General features: G+C 38.1%; 2 protein-coding genes across 2 annotated transcripts; both read right to left on the reverse strand.

Moving 5' to 3' along the window:
* Nucleotides 1–1551: 1551 nt before the first annotated feature.
* LOC103343733 (Tetratricopeptide repeat (TPR)-like superfamily protein) lies at nucleotides 1552–4457 on the reverse strand. The gene has a single exon (XM_008247374.2). It carries the CDS (start codon nucleotides 4158–4160, stop codon nucleotides 1791–1793), a length of 2370 nt encoding a protein of 789 aa, XP_008245596.2. The 5' UTR covers nucleotides 4161–4457; the 3' UTR covers nucleotides 1552–1790.
* An 889-nt stretch (nucleotides 4458–5346) lies between these two features.
* On the reverse strand, nucleotides 5347–13337 carry LOC103341361 (E3 ubiquitin ligase BIG BROTHER-related). Its single transcript, XM_008244873.2, has 7 exons — nucleotides 12858–13337; nucleotides 9079–9418; nucleotides 8924–8964; nucleotides 8762–8803; nucleotides 8558–8679; nucleotides 8361–8469; nucleotides 5347–5668 (listed from the first exon to the last, which is right to left on the reverse strand). The coding sequence occupies exons 1-7, from the start codon at nucleotides 13104–13106 to the stop codon at nucleotides 5621–5623; spliced, it is 951 nt and encodes a 316-aa protein (XP_008243095.1). The 5' UTR covers nucleotides 13107–13337; the 3' UTR covers nucleotides 5347–5620.
* Between the last annotated feature and the right edge of the window lie 8354 nt (nucleotides 13338–21691).

Consider the following 21691-nt stretch of genomic DNA (forward strand, 5'->3'; position numbering starts at 1 on the left):
AGAAAGGATCCTGTTTTAAAGAAACAAAAATGTATTTCCGTACACTTACATGGAAAACGAAAGTTTTTTTGAAAAGTATCTTCATATACATGTATAATACACATATTATACGTGATTTTACTAACTAGGCTACCAAGTACCTAGATTTCTTGTCTGGAGAGAGTAAAGTGTATTTTTTATATATAGGGTTTAGTGTTTAGGGTGTAGGGTTTAGGGTGGATTTAATGCGATAGTGGACTTCCTACGCCCGGAGAAATTATAGACTACTACCATGGTATAGCTGACGTGGTACTACGGACTAATAGTTTTCTGACCCCTCACCGAACATTGACACGTCAACATGAAAGTTAAAGGCATGATTAACAGCAAGGCGACGGCATGTGAACTGGATTCCTCTGCCGAAATCAAAGATCTCTTTTTGGGTCAAGAAGATCGAACTTAATCAAACCAAAAGGCAGGGGATAACATAGAGCAAAACCAGAAGACAAGCCAAATGATCGTTAAAGCTCCTCAAAATTCACCCTGGTTTTTAAGCCAATTATTTTTCTGGTTTAATCGTTGATTTATAATCAAGATTTGTATGAAACTGTTGATGCAAAGGCTAAGGAGGGGCGGTGAATGAGTCTAATTTTTTTCCACATCAGAAAAGGCCTCCGCCAAGACTGCGAGGACGCCGGAACCTCGCCGACTAGAAGATGCAGACTTGCAATTCTTCGTAAAATTTTAAGCAATTTGATACTGTTCTTGATTTTTAAGAACAATAGACCAACAAGTTCACTTAAAAACCACACAAAAAGCTATGAAGAAAAATGGCTTTAAGGAATTTGCAGAGTTCAAAGAATAAAATTTCATAGAAATACGGAAGAAATTTAATGACGTCTGATTTCTATCAAAACCTCGAGGATGAGGTGACGACGTTAATAATGCATTTTACTTACATGTCGACGTGTCAATATTCGGTGAGGTGTCAGAAAACTATTCGTCCGTAGTACCACCTCAGCTATACTACGGTAGTAGTCCATAGTTTCAATTATACTGGGTATGTAATGTAGGCTTTGTTTTAGTTTATGATTAACTACGGTGATGCGGACTAATAATTTTAGTACAGTTTTTGTCCGTTTTAGTTTTGTTTTTAATTAGTTTGTTGTCTTATTGAGATTGGTACTTTAGATGTAATATTAATGTCTTTAATTATACTGTTGAAGTTTATCTAATGAAAATTTATATTTGATAAATAATAAATAAATAAAAATATTCTCTGCATTTTGCTATATATATATATATTCTACATTGTTAATACTTTGTAGCTCATGTGATCATTTATGTAGATCGTATAAAAATAAAAAAAATAAAGAAAGTCAACATTAGTAGAAGTGGGAGCTGTGTTATATTTCTACACTTCCGTTTGGATAAGGAAAAATAACTCGGAATTTAGTTAAAAGTCGGGAATTTAAGATAAATTGACAATTCCCTTGTTTTGTAACTTAAGCGCTGAATTTATTAAATGATGCTTGAAAAAAATCATGAAAATTTCGGAATGAAATTTCCAAGTTTAATTTCCATCAAAATAGGTGTCATTTTACAATTTCCATAGTGCCCTTTACAAAATTCGACATATATAAATCCAAACACTGAAATTTTCAATTGCCAAAAATTAAAATGATGGAAATCTAAATTCCGTCATTTTAAAATTCTAATAATTTTCAATTCCTTCATTCAAACATGCTTTGATAGTTCCGATAAAATTGCCATCAAATACAGACTAGCGATTCATGGATCACCTGAGTACCTCAAGTGTCTCGGTCAGAGAGAAAAGCAGTTATTACTGCTGCATATACAAAAATTTCAGGTTTCATTTCCTTATCTTCCATCTGACGAAGATAAACTAGAGCCTCATCAGGCCTGCCACACTTGCACAGACCCGTAATGAGAGCCATATAAGCAATTCTGTTTGGAGCACATCCCTTCTTTCCCATATTGTTCCAAACCACAAGAGCATCGTCGACCCTTCCAGCATTGCACAACCCATCTATTAATGTTGTGTAAGTAATCACATTCGGTTCTGTGTCTGGTTCTCCATCTTCACCAAACATCCTGGAGAAGCAAAGCATCGCTTTATCAACATCACTATTTTTACACCATCCATTTATCAGCAGATTGTAGGTTACAACTGAGGGAACAAGCCCCTTCATCACCATGTCATTCAAATGATATTCAGCTTCTGAAACTCTTTTCGCCTTACAAAGCCCATTTATCAATATGTTATGAGAAACTACATCAGGACAATAGCCACAAGCACAGATGTCACGGAATAGCTGCAAAGCTCGATCTACTTCTTGAATTTTGATTAATCCATTTATTGCCGTAGAATAGGCGACTATATCAGGGCGAAAACCTTCTTGAACCATGTTATCAAGAAACTTACAAGCTTCCACTGCATTTCCATGTCCGCACAGCTGCTTTACAAGTAAGGTGGAATATCTTATCCATGGTTCATGTCCACAAACACGCATCTCCTTCATTAGGTTAAGGGCTTCTACAACATCCTGTCTTCTACATAGGCACCCAAATATAGAGTTATGGGTAAAATGTGTTGGTTCAAGTCCTGCTTGCTCCATCTCTCTCAAAAGCTTATAACTTTCCCCCAATCTATTTGAATTGCACAGTGCATCAATCAAATTGTTATACATTGACACATTTGGTTTACAGCCAATCTGAATCATTTCTTTGAAAAGGCTTAAGGCCTTCTCCAACTTACCAAACTTCAGCAGACCATCAATGACAATTTGAAAATTAGTTGTGACAGGATGAACCCTTTTCTTAACTACAAGGAGCTTATCTGCCTCAACATCAGCATCAGATTCATTTTCCATCATTGCCTGAAGAAGTCGATGAGCTTTGTCAATGGAGCCGTTATCAACAAGACCATTCAACACAGAAGTGTAAAGCAAACACATATCCTCTTCATCTAAATCTTCCTGGATTTCCTCAAGTACTCGGATTGTTTCCCCTTCATCAGAAAAAAATGGTATGAGCTTTGTAAGTATCCCAACATCAGAATGGATTCCCGACTCCTTCATTTCCGAATACATAGACAAGGCTTTTTCAAGCTCCTTATTCTTAATGAGTCCTCCAATCAGTACATCGTAAAGAGAAATATCAACTGTGAAACCTGACTTCCGCATTTTATCAAACAACTGGAGGGCCTTATCCACTCTGGACTGCCTCACAAACCCATGAATCAAAACATGAAATGTCTTCTCATTCAATCCAATATTGCGATCTTCCATTCTTGCAATCAAATCAAAAGCTTTATCCACCTCACCCCACTTGCTAAAGGACAACACCAAGATAGACATGACATGGGCATCAACCCACCCCTTCTCATACATTTCATTGAAAACATTTAAAGCCTTTTCAAACTTCCCTGTATTGCAATAAACCTGCAACGCTGGAGTCAGCGTGTACTTACTGAATTCCCACTCAGAATCTCGCATTTCTTGCAATCTCATTTCAAGCAATTCAATTGAACTTGACTTAGATTTAGATACAGCCTCCAACAAACAATTATAGCTATAACTATTTGGAACACAAAGACCCTTCACTTTAACTTGATCAAACAAAAAGTTAGCTTCTTGAACCAACTCTACACTACCTAAACATCTTATAAAGAAACCCAAAGCTCCAGGAGTCAGAGAACAATTCGAATTCACAATTTCCATAGCCATGGCTCTCAATGGAACATTTTGTCGAGCGCGTGATAGATGAGAGGCCATGGCATTGTAAGTATAGCAATTGTGCTTGTACCCAGATTGGGTTGGTGCCCAGGTAAAGAACACGTGAGCTATTTTCCAACTCTTCAGGCCATCTAGCACACTTTCTACTACTTTGGTGGTGAGTCTTGAAGCAAGGTTCTTCAACTCTGGGTTATCTGGGGAAAAGGGTTGCTTGGTGAAGATGGAAATGAAACCATTGATGACGCCGGTGAGGTGTGAAGGAAGAGAAGGGCCAGTATGGGTTCTGGTGCAAATGGGTCTTGGTGTATTTGACGAGGCTGTAAGGTTCTTGGTGAGGACTAGTGAAAGAAGCGCATTTGGGTCGATCGGCTTCGTTGATTTCCAGAGATTAGGATGAGTTTTTGAGATTCTTGGCAATGCCATTTCTAAATCGACTATTGTGCCAGTTGCCTTGTAATGTCGAGAAATTAGAGTGCGCTGTTGTGCCTTAGCGACGCTCAACTACCCTCAACGGCTCACAACATACGCGACAGAATATTCTGATGCTACGATGCCTAATATTTTTGTGTGGATTTTTGCTAAATGCATGGGAGAAACGAGGAAGAAAGAAGGGATAAGGCAAGAGGGAGATTTCGACGACAAAAAAATTGCAAAGAGGGAGGGGGATATCTAACAGCAATGTCAAAATGATTTTTTATTTTACACATTCTTCACTTCTGTCTTATCTATTTACTTATCGAAAATGAGGGAAGCTATAAATCCGGTAACTTAAATAAGCTAATCGAGGAACAAAGAATTGAACTCGGCTGTGAGGACGCAGCCATAGTACCTTGTCTAACTGAACCTACCAACATTTAGGTAACATATTAGAAAACTTGTTAAAACAAAACATGTTTTCCTATAAATTATATTTAAAAATTTCTAACATGTGTTACAATGAATTTGACAATATCATTACCTTTATTTTCTAATGAGTAAAATTAGAAAACAAGCTAATTTACTTGTATCTATCGTTAGAAAGTATCAACTACCAAAAACAATCCCATAGTCTTTTTTAACACCCGCGGGCAAACAAAGCAAACCCTATGACCACATTTGGTTCACGGAATGGATTTGAGGGAAAATCATTTCCCATGTCATTCTCCAAAGAATGGGTTTGAGCGAAAATCACTTCCCATGTCATTTTCCAAAAGATGGGAAACGGAATATTCATTTCTCATGTTTGGTAATGCTTGGAAAATAACCGGGAGATATCACTTTATTTCATTTCCCATGATCACATAAATAGTAAATTATAATAAGGCTTAATTGCTACAGTGCCTCTCTGAAAGCATGGTCAAATCTCACATTGCACCCTAAAAGTCAAAGTGACCCATTTTGTCCATTTGACCCATATTTTGCATCTTACTTTACACATGCGTTATATATTGTTATATATAATACGTAATTTTTCATCTTCCTTGGAAGACTGACACACGAGCGTCTTCTGTATTAGCAACTGACCATACATAATTATGAGCTGCTGAGGGGTTGGCTTGGCATGCTATAACCTAGTCGCCTGCATAATAAATTTACTCAAGTTCCTGCAAAGTTCTGTGAAAAGGCAAAATACGGAGAAACTTAATTTACCAGCCTTTTGTATCATTAGGGTAATCCAGAAAACTTACAATTAAGCAAAACCTGCCACCGTGTTTCTCAATTGAATAACCAGAAATGTCATATAATACAAGCATTGTAAATCTAATTTGAATGGTCGGATAGTACAGTTTTCGCAAGTGAAAGAGACGCAATATGAATAACCAACAAGGGCTCTAGCCCTTCTTGTGCAACAACTTGTACAAATAGTCTTTTGATTTGCCAGAAAAGATGGTCCACAGATTCTGCTAGCTGTTTCCCGAGGTGGAGACTTCAGCACTGCAAACAGGGCAGACCTGCAGTAACAGTGCAAGGCATAATGTAGTAGCTTTCAGGCTAAATCAGTAACATACAATACTTCTCCAAAAATGAAAAGTACCTCTATTCCACAAGCACACATGAAACCACAATTTCAACACCACAATAATAAGAAATCACCACTGCCTCAACTAAAACAAAATCAATTTGGATCAACTAAAACAAAATCAATTTGGAATGGAAAAACTGTTCATATTCCAATTCTCAACTATCGCAAATTTCAACTACAACTATGGCAATTTTAACTATAACCAAACATTGTAACTGGTTTAAGCTTTAATGATAGAGTATGTGAAAAATAACCTGACAAACAGGATGGATTTCAAGCACCGGAAACCATATAAATTGTCCCAAATAAGTCTTACATATCAGAAAACAATAAATAAAATTGGCTGTTCATGCAGACTGCTACCATATTTTCTCCAGCCTTGGCTCACAGAAAATCAAACATTGTGAAGAACATGTTGAAGCATGTTTACTTTTTGACAGCCCCTTTGCCCAACTTTTTTCTTTAATGAGGAGAGGAAGGAGAGCTGGAGATTCCTAAACTGTAGTAGAAAACTTTCTGACTGCAATACTAAGTAGTGTTTTTGGAGCAAGAGGGAGAACATATTAAAAGCATAACTTAAGTATAAACAAATTCCACAACCCTGTGAGGGCCTATTTCAAATTGGCTCATTTAGATATGCATCCCAACATATATTACAAGCTACATCTATTAAGCCACCTGTCATTTTGGATATTAAAGGGAGAGCAGTGCTGAGACCCATCTCAGTGTATTTGAGCTGTCTCGGTTTGCCTGGGAGGCATTATCCTCGTCAATCCCATCACTGCTTCCATTTTCCTTTCTTCTCGTTTTCTTTTGCTGATTCATTATCAGGTCTATAACTCAGCTTTTATTTTCTCTTCTTTTGATCCTTTCCCTTTCATAAGTCTTCTTCAGGTTGTTTGCAAACTCATAGAAGAAAAACGAGGCCCCATGATTGGGATGGTTCCATACCCTTTTGGCCTTTTTTCCTTAAGTTTTTTGTTTGGATTTTATTTTTTGGGATTTTCAAATCATCTTAATGGCATAGTGATGTAGTACAGCCCGTAGGTATTAGATTATGCATTCAAACAATAGAACATAGAAGAATATAAGAGATTGAGGAGACGAAAATATAGATCGAAAAGACGAAAGAAATGGTAGAACAGTAGAACAAGAAGAATATCGGAGGTCGAGGAGACGAAAATATAGATTGAAGGGACGAAAGAAAGGACCGAAATAAGAGAATTGAGAAGGACAGAAATCACATAGTTTTAAGAGACGGTTTACTCAATATCCAAATCTGAATTTTAAAGAACTACATGGGGGTATTTATAGCAAACTAAAACCTAGACATAATAGGATAAAAATCCCTTGCTTAAACAGAAATCATAACCCAAATAAAATAGGAAACTTAAAACTAGAAATCTGGAAATCTGGAAAAGTAGAAATCCTACTAGAATTTGGAAAACTAGAGTATCTAGGAAACTAACAAATACATTAGGAAACTAATAAATTTAGGCCCTACGCGTCCTGCATCACATAGTTTTAATGGGTTTCTGATGCCAGTCCAAGAAGGGGGGGTTCTGATGGATTTGATTTTTGGTTTTGTTGAATTGGTAATGGAGATGCAGATGGAAGTGTGGGTGGGGCTCAGTGCTTGGTTGTGGTTGGGCGTTTGGGTGATGGCAGTTGGGCAGTTGGGCAGTGGTGGGAGGGGGGGCAGCGGGGGTTGGTGTGTGAGGGGACAGGAGGAGTTATATACTTTGACCCTAAAACAAATATAAAGGCGGAAGGAAACTCCATCAGCTTGGCTGGAAATAGATCAAGAGGGGTGCTTCAATATCATGATTCAGAATATTTGACTCAAGGATCAGATTTCAAATCCAATCCAAACATAAACTGAATTTAAGGCCCCAAATTCTACACTTGGGAGACTTCTAACAACACTTATATGTTAAAACCAGCCACAAAGGATTTGAAACAAATAGCTACAACTGTTACCAACTGTCATAGAATTTCAGATCCAAAGATACGCATCCATGCATAGCTTTTATTTGACAGTGATTTTGTAGAATAATTTTCATTTTTATTAAGTGACTTTGACACACAGGAAAAACTATGCAATAGTTAAAATACATATTTGGTCCATCTAAACCTGAGAGATGTAATTTCCAATTGATCTCACCCAGCAAGGAACATTACATGGGGCCGAAACCATACATATGTGCCAACACAAATACATAAATGTGTAAAGTTTTGATTAAGACATACACAGACATAGAAAGATAATCAGTGGGAAAAAGAGAAGCACTTTTTTGTAAAACATGGACAGGTCACATAGACCCAAACAAAATGAATAAGAGTCATCAACCATATTACAGATTGAAGGGGTAGCAATTCACAAAAAAATGAGCAAGGAAAACTTGATAACAGAAGGAAGGTACCATGTTTGATATTCTAAAAAATGGAAGGAAACAAAAAAGCCTCCAAGTATATTTGGGAGAGAATAGGATTAAGAGAATAATAACTTCTTTTGGAAAGTAAAAAGGAAAATTGTAAACAACATGAACAGATTACACTAAGAATTATACGAATGTTTGAAATTGGCAGTGAATAGAAAATATATAATTTCAAAACCATACCTTGTTTATTGTCAACCAATTATTTATGCACTCAGAATGATAGGAATGTTTGCAAGATAGTATTGTCAAGTTCTCACCAGCCTCGTAATCCAACCGACAAATAACACACCTGAAACAGAAGTAACAAAATTTGAAGAAAAGAAAACATGCATGCACAACTTCTAGAAAGCACATAAAACTAAAGAATATGTGCTTACGACTCATTGCTTCCATTCTGACCACTTCCTGTCTTGTAGCTCACTGAAGGCAATGAGGCAATGGTATCAGCCGAAAGCCCTCTGCTCTCAGTTCCAACAACTTCACCCAATGCAATTAACTCCTGATAAAGTTATATAAAGGTCACAGAACAAGCCAAAAAGAAAATGCACTACCTAAGGCATTAGAATTTAAAGCCGCCTAACCTCGTATGAAAGTTCATCTGGGTCAACCTCCTCCCATGTATCCTACAAACCAACAGTAGATGAGAAACATCTTGATCATAGACAAAACAGAGAACTGCTACTATCTTCTAGAAGAGTCTCAATCATCAAACTAATCTCAGCATACAAGCTACAAATTAATACCTGAGAGTTACCTCCATGTTCCTCTGTGTGCTCAACTTCGCCTGCGAACACAACAAGATATATACCCGAAACAAAAGTATTACATAATTTCAAGGACTTCAAAAGCGATAATATAAAAAGAGTATTACAATTCTAATAGAGTCACAAGCACTCACGGTCATTAATCCCAGCAAGAGCCATCAGTCTAGCGGCCATCTCTCTATCTTCAGCATCCTGCAGGGCTCTTGCATAGGCCTCATCACTTGAAAAAACAGCCGGGTCATATTCAACTCTGGGGTTATCATCCTCTCCAGCATCATCATGAGCATGCACATCAAATGCATCTTCATCATTGTCAACCTCAGTTCCATCATATTGCTCCTCATCATCGTTATCATCAGTATCGTCATGAAAATCATTAAAATCATCCTCATCCTCATGCACATAACTTCCAGCTTCCCAACTTCCATAATCACTATCTTCATTGTTCATTCGTAGCATCATGTATGCCCTTTCCTACTCAATATCCAATTAAATCACATGCAAAACAAGATCAAACAAAACCTCTCCACAAACAACCTAGACCACTTATAAATAAAGATTGACAGTGAACAGCATTCACATTAAGATTGACTGAAGCAGAGGCTATAGCTTGGTTAGAAAAGAAATATCCTTCTTTGGAAGCCCAAGACTGAGCCCACTGGCCCAAATCTAACAATGAGATCTTTTTGGTTTAAAATGAAATGTCGATAGTAGTTTAAGGGTCAGTCAATAGAAAAATAAACAAATAGGTCAAACACCAATCTAAGAGTTAATATTAAGCTTTATTATGAGTATTTATTTGGCTCCTAGCAAAATACAATGTCTTTTTAGTTTTATGTACTATTTAATTAAGTCTTTTACAGAATTAATGAGTGTTTTGCCAAAAAATATCTAAGTCATTAAATGTTCTATTTGAAGCCTATAAACAAGGCTATTCCTTGTAAGCCAAAAGGAAATTTGAATAAATGACAATTAGGTTTTGTTGTAGGCTTGGTGCCAATGGTATTGCCTCTCTTTCTCTTTGTACGTTGTTCTCTATCCCTCTACTTGCTCTAAATCTACAGCAACCATCATATATCCTCTTTTCATCACAAAAATTTCTACCATCTAAAGCCCACCACGTCCCAAAGCAACACCCACCTTGTGTGTCTTGCATCAATATTGGTATCTGAACAACATATCCTCCTCACTTTCCTTCCAAATTCTTTTTATATATTCAATTATGTTGATGCCCAAAAATGTTGGACCCAACTTAGAAGTGTGGGGTGTGATGGATGATGTGCGAAGGCGAAGCAGGGGTATGTGCCTTCGGAAGGCAAGTGTCATCAGCAAGTTCATGCAAGCCTTCGGTAGGCAATTACAGATGACATAAGGAAAGTAAGCAAGCATGCAGAAGACAGATGTACGTGGGTCACCCTAATGAATGGGCTACATCGACGGAGAATGATGTTCTCATTACAATAATGGTTGTTTACATTGTACAAGGAGTATGGCCCAAAGATAAAGGGGAAAAGAGAGAAGGAGCAAGGACCTAGGGACCCCTTCTAAGTGGAGAGTGGTCTCCTTATATTGGTGAGGGGAAATCTTCACTTTTTGTAATATTCCGATGTAGGACGCTTGACATTGCCTCTAGTGGCTTGGTCAGTCATGGTATAAACAAATTATAATCGTTACAAATGCAAAACTATCATTGAGAGTTGAAGCTTTGACTCAAGATTGCCAAAGCGATAATAAGGCAATCAATGAGTAGTTAAAAAAGGCCAGTTCCTTAAAAATAAAATAAAAATTAATTGGCTTTTATGATTAGAAAAAACATGATAGGATGAGGCAAAAATGTAAACATGGATTATTCATCTTCAGTCCCTAGGCAAGAACCTAGAGTATCTAAGGCGGAAAAAGGGAATACAAAATAGTGATGAGCAACAACACGTAAGGCCTTCCGTCCTCTTCTCGCTTATAAAAGGAATACAAAGAGGATAATTGGCAGAGGACCATCATTTTGAAAGATGCAGTTCAATGTAATGATCAAGGGAAGCGATTTTAGCACTCCCCTTTGTACTTCTGCACTCCATCCTTCAGTTTTATGTTAAAATTCCAAAACCACCCTTAGTAGCATTTTTAACTCCCTAAAACATTCAGAGCCCCCATGTAGTGCCTTTTTCAATAGTTTGAAAGGAATGGTGGGCCTTAGACTCAAGCTCAAGCATTTACTTTTCTAGTTAGAGACAAATGTCCACATTCTTTCTTGGGGGACCACACCCTCGAGAGAAGCATTTCAACCAACCAACTAACTTGCCTCTCCGGTAGTTGCCGTATCAGGAGTTCTTCGAACTCTTCTTTAGCTTTTCAACCTCCTGTCAACAACTCCGGGCCTCCACCACCGGAGCACACCACCTTATCTGTCCACAGACAACCTCACCACATCACCATGTCTATCTAAAATCCAACTACTAGTCCAACCCCAAGAAAATCATGGTCCTCAAAATACAGTGTCATGAACACAAGATTTTGGGCACTAGTCTAAAAGGAAAGTAAAATCTACTGATAGCACCACTGGATTATCAAGTATTGCTAAAGGCGAAGCCATTTGAGTCTGTGCAAGAGGAAATGTGTGTGGCCTTTGATGGGATCGAGTAGGGAGGAAAGGGCAGACATAATGAAACTTTTCAATTGAACTCACACAGAGAAAATAGTAATAAAACTATTCAATGAAAAGGAAAGGAAATCAACAAGAGGGTTTCATTTGGAACCACTTGATTCCCAATTTCCCCATGAGAAAAAGAAATTTAACTTTACCAGACCAAAAAAACAACAGGAGGGTTTCACATGGACTATGGTGAAACGAGACGTGAAAGAAGTGGATCTTAACTTCAAAGAGATCAAAAGTGAAGCTGCAATTCTGTAGCTGTGTCACTAACCACCACAAACCCATCTATATTTTCCTTTACCCAACCCTCTTCTCTAATCCCACCTATCTTTTCATCATCATACACCGTCATCCTCTCAACCCCTTCGCTTCTCACTGCCCCCCCATGACGTTACCAACATCAAAGCCTCCATGGTAACCGATGGCAAGGGCCATTAAGACGATTGCCATCTGTGTTCCAAGCCTGGACACCACTCTTTCAGTAGAGAGCTATCCATAGGTGGTACTTGGGTTCATGGTGATGTGGGTCGAGAATTTGGGATAACAGGACCCGAAGTGGGTGATGGAGTAAAAAACTAGCCTGCGAGCTTTAGGAAATTGAGCGTTGTTGGTGGCCTACTATATTAAAGAATTAATTGACACTGTACAACATAATGAACTGCCTAGAAAAGTATGTAATATTCTATTGGGCAGACCTCAGTTATTTGATAAGAAGGTGCAGAACTGTGGCTATAACAGTACACATACCAAGCACAGCCTAAAATTTAAACAATGGCACCATCATAAGATGAAACCACAGCCCTCCAATGGTAGCTGCAAAACGTGAGAAGACAAGGATGATACAAAAACTGGAAATTATATCTTAGGCTGTATTTAACTTCTGAATATCACATAACAAGATCAAAATTTATAATGAAATTTAACTGAAACATTCCATAGGTCGCTGAGGGAACGAAAAGAGGATTTAAAGAGAAATAAAAGAAAGCTATCAAACAACTAGCGCGAGATGAAATTCTTTAGTCCAACTTCGGTTGCTAAGGAAACCATCACAAATAAGTGGAATATGAATCCTTTGCTCAAGCCCATAAAAGATGAAAAACAAAGGGGTAAAAAAAACAGAACAAAGAATTCAGATTCTATCATGTTTCAATTTTCAGACTAGCTCATATATTCAACAAACAAAGCAATATCGAAAGAAAAATTAAGAGACACATTACGGAAGAGATAAAGAAACGAAATTGAACGGCAAAGACGGAGTTTGAGGACCTGTTCTTGGAGGGTTCGAGCAAGGGCTAGGTCAGCATCGACCTGACTGAGATTAGTAAAGGGAGTTCTTGAAGACTGCGGAACAGGAGGTGAGGGAGGGTCCACCAATTGCGAGGACTCAGTAGTTACTTCTTGTTCTTGTTCTTCGCATTGATTCAAATTGGGGTTTTGTTCTTGTTCGTTGATGCTGTTATTGTTGTTGGGTTTGAGTCCACCGCCAGAGCTCAATTTGGCGTTATGATTTTCCATGGATATAAAGAGAGGTTGGAAAGCCAATAAATCGGAAGAAACTGGAAAGAGATCGAAATTGAGGAAAGGTGGGAGAGACCAAATCACATTATTTCAAGAATCTCAGATAGTCGGACACTAATAAGGGGCCATTGGGTTGGGGGTGGAGAAATTATTTGGAGGACGGATGTCAGGTGTTGGAGTGAGATAGGAAGGAACGCGTTAAGCCCCGTCTAAAAACCATTTTGTTTTAAATAAATAAATATATATATATATATATATATATATATATAGCCCTCTTCTATTGAGGATCCTCAAATAATTTTATTTGAGGACGCCATTAAGTCTACTATAATTTTTTTTCCAATAATCCAAACCATCTATTTTTTAAGTCTTCATTCATAGATTATCCTTACAAAAAATTAGACAAATCGGAAACCGTTTCGGCATCTAATTGGGTCCTAGAAAATCAATGAACACGATACTTCAAGAAAGTCTAAAATTTCAATGACTCAATTAAATGGTCAAATGATATCAGATTCAAGTGATTTTTTGTAGAGATGATCTTTGAATGTGTATCTACAAAATAGACGGTTTGAGATTAGTGAAATACAATCCGGAGTGGGCCCTATAAGGGGTGTCCCTCAAATAAGGTTATTTGAGAGATCCCTCAATGGAAGCTCTCTGTATATATAGTCCCCTCATATTGAGGAATCCTTCAAATAATTTTATTTGAGGGACACCCTTTAGAGTACCCTACAGTTTTATTTCTAATAATCCAAATCATCTATTTTTTAGGTCTTCATTCATAGATTATCCTTACAAAAAATTAGACAAATCGAAAACCGTTTCGACATCCAATTGTATCATTCAAAATCAATGAACACGGTTCTTCAAGAAAATACTAAAATTTCAATAACTCAATTGAATGGTCAAATGATATCGGATTCAAGTGATTTTTTTTAGAGATGATCTTTGAATGTGTATCTACAAAATAGACGGTTTTGATTAGTGAAATACAATCCGGAATGGATCCTACAAGGGATGTCCTTCAAATAAGCTTATTTGAGGGATCCCTCAATGGAAGCTTTGTGTGTGTGTGTGTGTATATATATATATATAAGCAAGCTAAAATCATATTTAACAATTTTTCCTTTGTCGTTTTACAACAAAAATTAATTTTTCTCAATTTTATTGTTTTTTTTGGGTCTCTTTGGCTATTTTTGGGTGAATTGGATCAGAATTATGGGTTCCAATTTCAATCCAAAAATAATTTTTGATAAAAAAAAATTCCAATTTTATTCCAAACAATTTTGAAATTTCAACATCCATTTTAATTCATAAAACTTGAAAATTTTAGAATATTTCAGAATTTTGTTCGAAAATTTCATAAAGTTGTTCAAAACTGTAAATTGGCCCAACCATTTAAAGGTTGAAATCCGCTCAAAATTGAAAATTTGTGTCAAAAGTTCAAAAACCTATTATATATAATAGTACTTTTTCTTTTCTTTTTTTAATTAAGATATATAATAGTACTTAGATGTTGGTGAAATAACGTCTATTTGGCCATTACATCATATTAGGGTTGGCCCTGGCTTTTGGGTGACTCTAGGCTAGAAATGAAAATGAGGTCCCTTTTTCTTTCATTCTCTTGAATATAATAAACTAACAAGGAAAAAAATGCAATTAAATACATTTTGGTTAACCAAACATGGCTCCATAATTGGCCATATAATCGCTACCCCAATCTAGAAATAAACAAGAATTTAAATACTAACAAAAATGAGGATACAAATAATTTGCTCTCTTTCATATTTCCTTGCTAAATAATCTACTAACAAAAAATTTTGGATAAATAAAAGAATTTCTAGTCCTATTGGCTTTCTCTCATTGATTGCTACTTTTAGCAATTAAATACTTTGTGGCAATTAAATACTTAAATACATGCAATTGATGTTCGTATATTACATAATTTTCATAAATTTTCATTTGAGCTCTTCAGAAACACTTGTAATTACATTTGGAGCTTCCAAATGCCAAACTATTGAAATTATTCTCCTTTCTAATCATCATATTCTTCAATTTGGTACATATATATTTGGGGCCTTACAAATGCGAGGCCCATGGCCGTCGCCCTCCTTACCCACCCTCAAGACTAACAATGATCATCGACATGAAATTAGCCATTATTGTAGTCTAAGCTTTAAATTCCAAAATATTTCATATTTCATAACTTTCAAATGTCATATTTGATTTGGACATGCCAAAATTGGACATTTTCAAATCCGAACGAGCAAGAATCAAATTTTTCCAATCCAACTTGCACCCCTAATCAAGACGTTCAAACTTCACACCAGAACCCACTTACAAGAAGTTAGAATGTGTATGTAGTGATGTAAAATTGATGAATGAGAAAGGAGGACAAAAAAAAATGAAAACTAAACCCTCCGTTTGGATGAGGGAAAATAACTCAGAATTTAGCTAAAAGTCGGAAATTTAAGAGGAGAAATTGACAATTCCCTTAGTTGGCAACTAAGTGCGGAATTTATTAAAGGCTTAATTATTGATATGCCCCCTGTGCTTCATCAAAAATCTCACTTTGCCCCATATACTTCAAACTAAGTCAATATGCCCCTTGTGCTTTATTTTTGCGTCCCCCGTTACCTCATTCCGTTAGTTTGGTCAATAAAATCATTAATTTGCCGACGTGGCATGAGTATTTTAGTAATTTTAACTATTAAAAATTCTCAACATTTTAAAACATTTTAAAAACATTTTAATAATAAAATAAATTAGAAAAGTGGGAAAAAATATCCCCCACCACCACAACCCAACCCTTCCTCATCGCCAACAACCACCCCCAACCATGCTTACCATTCCCTCCCCATCTTGCCACCCTGATTTCTCCTCCGCCATGGTAAAAAAGTAAAAAACAAAATAGAGTTCTTCAATTTGAGTTTACTGTTTATAAACTCCAATCACATAACCCTTATGGCTGTACAGAGAATATGTGAAAATGACAAGCATAAAATCAAATCAAACCCAGTTGGAGAAGATAAGAGAAGTTCCTACGCCTTGGGGTTTTGGCGTTCGGATAATTTGTTGGGATGGCTACGGCTAGGGGCAGATTGGATTTGTGAGGTTGGGTGTGGATTTGGGGTGTCAGCTCGAGGTGAGTATGGTTGGGGGTTGAAAGTGGCTAGGTGGGTTGGGATTTTTTATTATTAATGGTTTTGGGGTGGGTGCATCACCTCGGTGGGGATATCATATTTAAAAAATGGTGGAGTGGTGGCCATAGGTTTGGGCGGCGGGTGGCGGTGGGGAAGGTTTGGGTTATTATGGTGGTGGGGCTATTCGGGTGCTAGGGGATTTATTTATTTATTTATTTTAAAGAACTTTCTTTTTTATAAAGAATTTTAAAAAATTTAATTTAAATTTTGAAAATTTTTAATAACTAAAATATCTAAAATACTCATGTCACGTAAGCAAGTTAACAATTTTACTGACGAAATGGGGCAACGGATGACAGGACCTACCCCGAATTTCATAGAACCCAAGACGAATCCTGCGGAGACCTCGGCATCACACCCATGCCGGGTTCACTCCTTAAAACTATGTCCTCTTTTACCAAAGAGGATTAAGGGCACGAGACTTTCTTCCGAAATTTCGGCAGAGTCTCCCATGTAAATTGAACATTTCCCCAAAATTTCCACCTGCATAAAATACATTTTTATAACCCAACCGGCAGCATGCACAAGATAACAACATGCAATTCAGCTAAATGGCCTCCGGCCTTCGGATACTTCAAAACAAATTACCAACACATTTCTTACGCCAAATAATATATCCAAACGCACTTATGCAAGCCAAAAGTAATTTATATCATTTAGTTTTCTCAACCAATTTAGCATACGAGGCTCCAACCTCCTAACACAAACGCATCTCATTCTCACTAAAATAGTAGGACCAACTACCAGGTCCGTATCATACTCAATAAAACCACGTAAGTGGAGTCTAATCTGTGGCTGCACCTAGTAACTTCAGGCTGCCTATGTACCCTACTAAGGGATCAAGTCACACGTAGTTCTTTCGTGTCAATCCTGGCTCCTAATATCAAATAAACCATTACAGCCATACAAATTCATACATTCTAGGATTTATCCATCACAACTCACCAAACACAATCACATAGCACCTCTCATACGTCGGGGACGTACCCGGCCACGTATGTGGTCTGTCAACACGCCACTACTCCTACGACACGTGCGACCTCAACACAATCACAATATCTCCTCATACAACGGAACGCACCCGGCCTCGTATGGGGTCTGTCAACACATCGTCTACTCCTACGACACGTGCGACCTCAACACAATATCACATCACCCTTCATACGACGGGACGCACCCGACCACGTATGAGGTCTATCAACATGCCGGCTACTCCTACGACACGTGCGACCTCAACACAATATCACATCACCCTTCATACGACGGGACGCACCCGACCACGTATAAGGTCTGTCAACATGCCGGCTACTCCTACGACACGTGCGACCTCAACACAATATCACATCACCCTTCATACGACGGGACGCACCCGACCTCGTATGGGGTGCATCAACATGCTAGCTACTCTACGACACGTGCGACCTTAACACAATAACAATATCACCCATTATACGACGGACGCCTTTTTGGCCTCGTATGGCGTCTGTCAACACGCCAGCTATTCCTACGACACGTGCAACCTCAACACAATATCACATCACCCCTCATAAAGACGAGACGCACCCGGCCTCGTATGGTCTGTCAACATGCCGGCTACTCCTACGACACGTGCGACCTTAACATAATAACAATATCACCCCTCATACAACGGGACGCACCCGGCCTCGTATGGGGTTTATCAAAACGCCGACTACTCCTACGACACGTGCGACCCATAGAGTGGTACTTACAGTATACTCGATAACTAGGGAGGTACATATGGTAGTGCGTATAGCACTCCAAACTGACATCTAAACTCTTTTATACTTTTGTATATACGCATAATTATATACATCACATATAATCCTCTATTTCGTAAATCTCAACCTTAGTATAGCATCCGAGAATTCCTCAATTTAAATAATATAATTATCATAAATTCACATCATCCACATCATCAAACAAGACCTGTCACTACGGTCATTTTAACTTTCCCAGGATGGTAACACTACCTAGGAATTCTCACGATCAACCCCGGGTCGAACTACCCAACCTTGGTCAAACGGGCCCGCGGGGCCCACGACCTCCAAATTTCAATCCGACAATTTCTATGAATGCTACATGATTTAGGACACTCGTCCTGCAAGTTTGGTCAAGATCGGATGGTCGGATCGCTCCCGATCGCACGATCGGACGGTTACTAAAACCCTAACCCTAGGGTTGGCATTTCCAGAGTATCCGAGACTCCGTTTTACGATCCGTCGAATCCTACACGATCCTGGTAAAACCTAGATCAACATATTATAACTTCAGGATCATCCAACGGTCCAAACCTAGCGAACCTGGAAAATACGCAATATGCGATATCCGTTCGGGACTCTAAGTATCCAAATTGAAATCCGAGCACACCTACGCTCTCGTGACAACGAGAGGATCGCGTGGGACAAAAATGCCCTCGATGCCCAAGCTCCGCCACACGCGGCGTGGGTGTCCAAAGCGATATCGCATCGCGGAAAACTTCCAAATCAAGAGTCAAGACTCCTCGTAGGCAATACACCTAATTTGGAGTCACTTTTGTTTTGAACGCACCCCAAAAACCGAAAGTGGCGGAATCTCATCCCGAAATTCGGCTAAAATCTAATTCGAATCGAGGTTGCCTACGCTACAAATTGATCAATTCCTACCCAATAGGCAGCTAGAGCTCGAAAAATAGATGAGAAAGCATACCTTGATCGCAAGATTTGGTGGCGGAATCGTTGGAACGAGCCTCAGAAAAATCGGTAAAATCGCCTTTTTACGCGACGTCGGAGAATAGGTGAGGCAGCGGAGTCGCCGGTCATTTTGGGACCGGTCTCGACCCGAGTGGTGGCCGAATGAATGAACGGTCGGCCAAAGCGTGGCATGCGGTGGCAATCGCAAACCCGAGGAAAGAGAGAGAGGACGCGAGAGAGAGAGAGAGAGAGAGAGAGAGATGAGGACAATTCTATCTTTTTATCAAAAATCCATTTTCCAAATAATTACGATTGTGTCCCTGAGTTTCATTCGATCATAACTCTCTCGTTACAACTCGATTCGAGCCCACTACGTATCTACGGACTCATCTCGTTGTGCTCACGCAAGTATAGCCAGAATTCTCAAATTCCTTTCGGATAAGAAATAACCAAATTACCCCTATCCTAAGGGTAAATTCGTAATTCCACTTAAATAAATTAAAATAGGCAATAAATTTGGAGTCGGAGTGTTACAACGGGGACACAAAAATAAAGCACATGGGACATATTAACTCATTTTGAAGTGTAGGTGTGTCCAGACCCAAATTTCACTTTGAAATTGAGAACCCTTTGCGTATTCGACACTGAAAGTGCGGGCATAAATGACCAAATTGCCCTTCTAAACCAAATCTAAAGAATTTCAAGCTCGACTTCACAAAATTAGAGTCTCCCCTATAAATTAAACATTTCCCAAAATTTCCACATGTAAAACAAGCATATATATTTATATATAATCCAACTGACAGCATATATCGAATTATATTCAAAAATCAAGCATCACACCATTCTGCTAACAACATTCAATTCAACTTCTTAGAACATCCCCAGAACAATGTTAGATTTCATAATAATTTAACTGGTCTACCTTTTACCACTTGACCTCGCGTCTGCACCTATAATCTCTAGGTTGCCTACATACCCTTAACAAGGGATCAAGCCACATGTAGTTATTTCAAATACTCGTATCAATCATATACTGAATATAAATATGTCATACACTAAACTCCATTTATTTTAATTTAAGAATATCTCAGAACTAAAATTATCTCCACCTAGGCGTACCCCTCATTCCTGAACCGTCAATTCCATCCTTGCAGGCCTCGAAAACACCAAGTCTACTCGAGCCGCAATCCTCGCAAGCCTCGGAGATACCACTTCTATCCGAGTTGCAATCCTCGCAGGTCTTGAAGATATTACTTATATCCGAGTTGCAATCGTCGCAGGCCTCGGAGATACCACTTCTATCCGAGTAGCAATCCTTGTAGGCCTCGAAGATATTAGTTCTATCAGAGTCGCAATCCTCACAGGCCTCGGAGATGTCACTTCTATCCGAGTCGCAATCCTCGCACCACATGGTTCAAGGGTACTCGAAACATGTAGGGCATTATTTATAAATGACAATGTTTTAAGCAATTAGGTACCCTTGTGATGGGTTTGAAAAACCGGATCCCAAACTTATATCAATACTTTCCTTTTATTTCCCAATCTATTTCCTAGGCTTTATATCAACTTTCTGAAATCCAAACACTGAAATCTTCAATTGCCAAAATTTGAAATGATAGAAATCTACATTCCGTTATTTTAGAATACTATGTAATTTTCAATTCCTTCATCCAAACGGAGTGGTTTGCAATGAGCTTGCAGCTTATGTAGTTAAAAACATTATTCATGCACATGAACTTTCATGAAGATTTTCTCTCCAGCGCCGCGACCTAGCAAAACCCAGATCCAGAGCCGCATCTCCTCCTTTAAGGGGAGGAGGCCTCTACCCCTCCCTCCATCTCTCTTCCTTGGTTTTTGATTTTCTTTTGCGGTTCGTGCTCGAGCTTTTTTGCTCATTTTTTGGGCTTTTTGCCTCTTTGCTAGGGTTTTATGCCTCTTTGCTGGGGCTATATGCTTATCTGCTGGGACTTTATGCCTCTCTGTTAGGGCTTCTTGCCTATTATCCTTATTGTTCCCTCAAATCTCTACCAATACACTATGCTCAGTGTTATCCCTTGGTTGTTCTCCAATCGATTCATGCTTCCCTTTGTTGTAGTAGATAACCCACAAAGCGATTTATCGCATTTATCTTGGAAGGTGTGTAGAGTCATAGCACTACTACGGCTCAGGTGCTTGCACCACCTCCTTCTTGTCCTGATGGTTCTATTTGTTTTGCCCTGGGGTTGCCTTGAGTGTTGCTGATTTATGGTGGTTGTTTAATGTTGCTTTTGGGTTTTTGTGGTTATTGTTGCAATGTTGTTTTTAATTAATTTTTAGCTTTTTTAAATTAATTTTTAGTTTTGTTTATCTGTTGATATCATCATCTGAGGTAGTCTGTTGCTCTGTTCATATGATATTACAGATTATATATGTGATTCCTTGTATTGTTGTATTTGTTCCATCCTTTTGGGTGAGTTTTTCGTAATGAAATTTCATGCTTCGATTAAAATAAAAAATAAAAGTGATCAAACAAGAGAATTGTTAATTTTTCCTTTTAAATTTATAACTTTTATTAAATTAAATTATTTTCCCCTCGTCTAGTCAGGGTGAGGGTGTCTTAAGATTTTTTTTATTTTTTTTTATTTTTACAAGTGGCCTAAGTTCTCATCCCACCTTGTTTATAGGAAGAAACTTTTTCCACAAT

This window comes from Prunus mume, linkage group LG8 (assembly GCF_029339155.1).
Source record: "Prunus mume cultivar Tortuosa linkage group LG8, ASM2933915v1, whole genome shotgun sequence".
In the NCBI taxonomy this organism is placed as follows: Eukaryota; Viridiplantae; Streptophyta; class Magnoliopsida; order Rosales; family Rosaceae; genus Prunus; species Prunus mume.

Excerpts from the sequence above, each read along its gene's own strand:
- LOC103343733 (XM_008247374.2), bottom strand. The coding sequence starts at position 4,160 with ATGGCATTGCCAAGAATCTCAAAAACTCATCCTAATCTCTGGAAATCA.
- LOC103341361 (XM_008244873.2), bottom strand. The coding sequence starts at position 13,106 with ATGGAAAATCATAACGCCAAATTGAGCTCTGGCGGTGGACTCAAACCC. Across the intron at positions 8,680-8,761 it reads CAGATGAACTTTCATACGAG|GAGTTAATTGCATTGGGTGA; the intron begins GTTAGGCGGCTT and ends TAACTTTATCAG. Across the intron at positions 8,470-8,557 it reads CAGAATGGAAGCAATGAGTC|GTGTGTTATTTGTCGGTTGG; the intron begins GTAAGCACATAT and ends CTTCTGTTTCAG.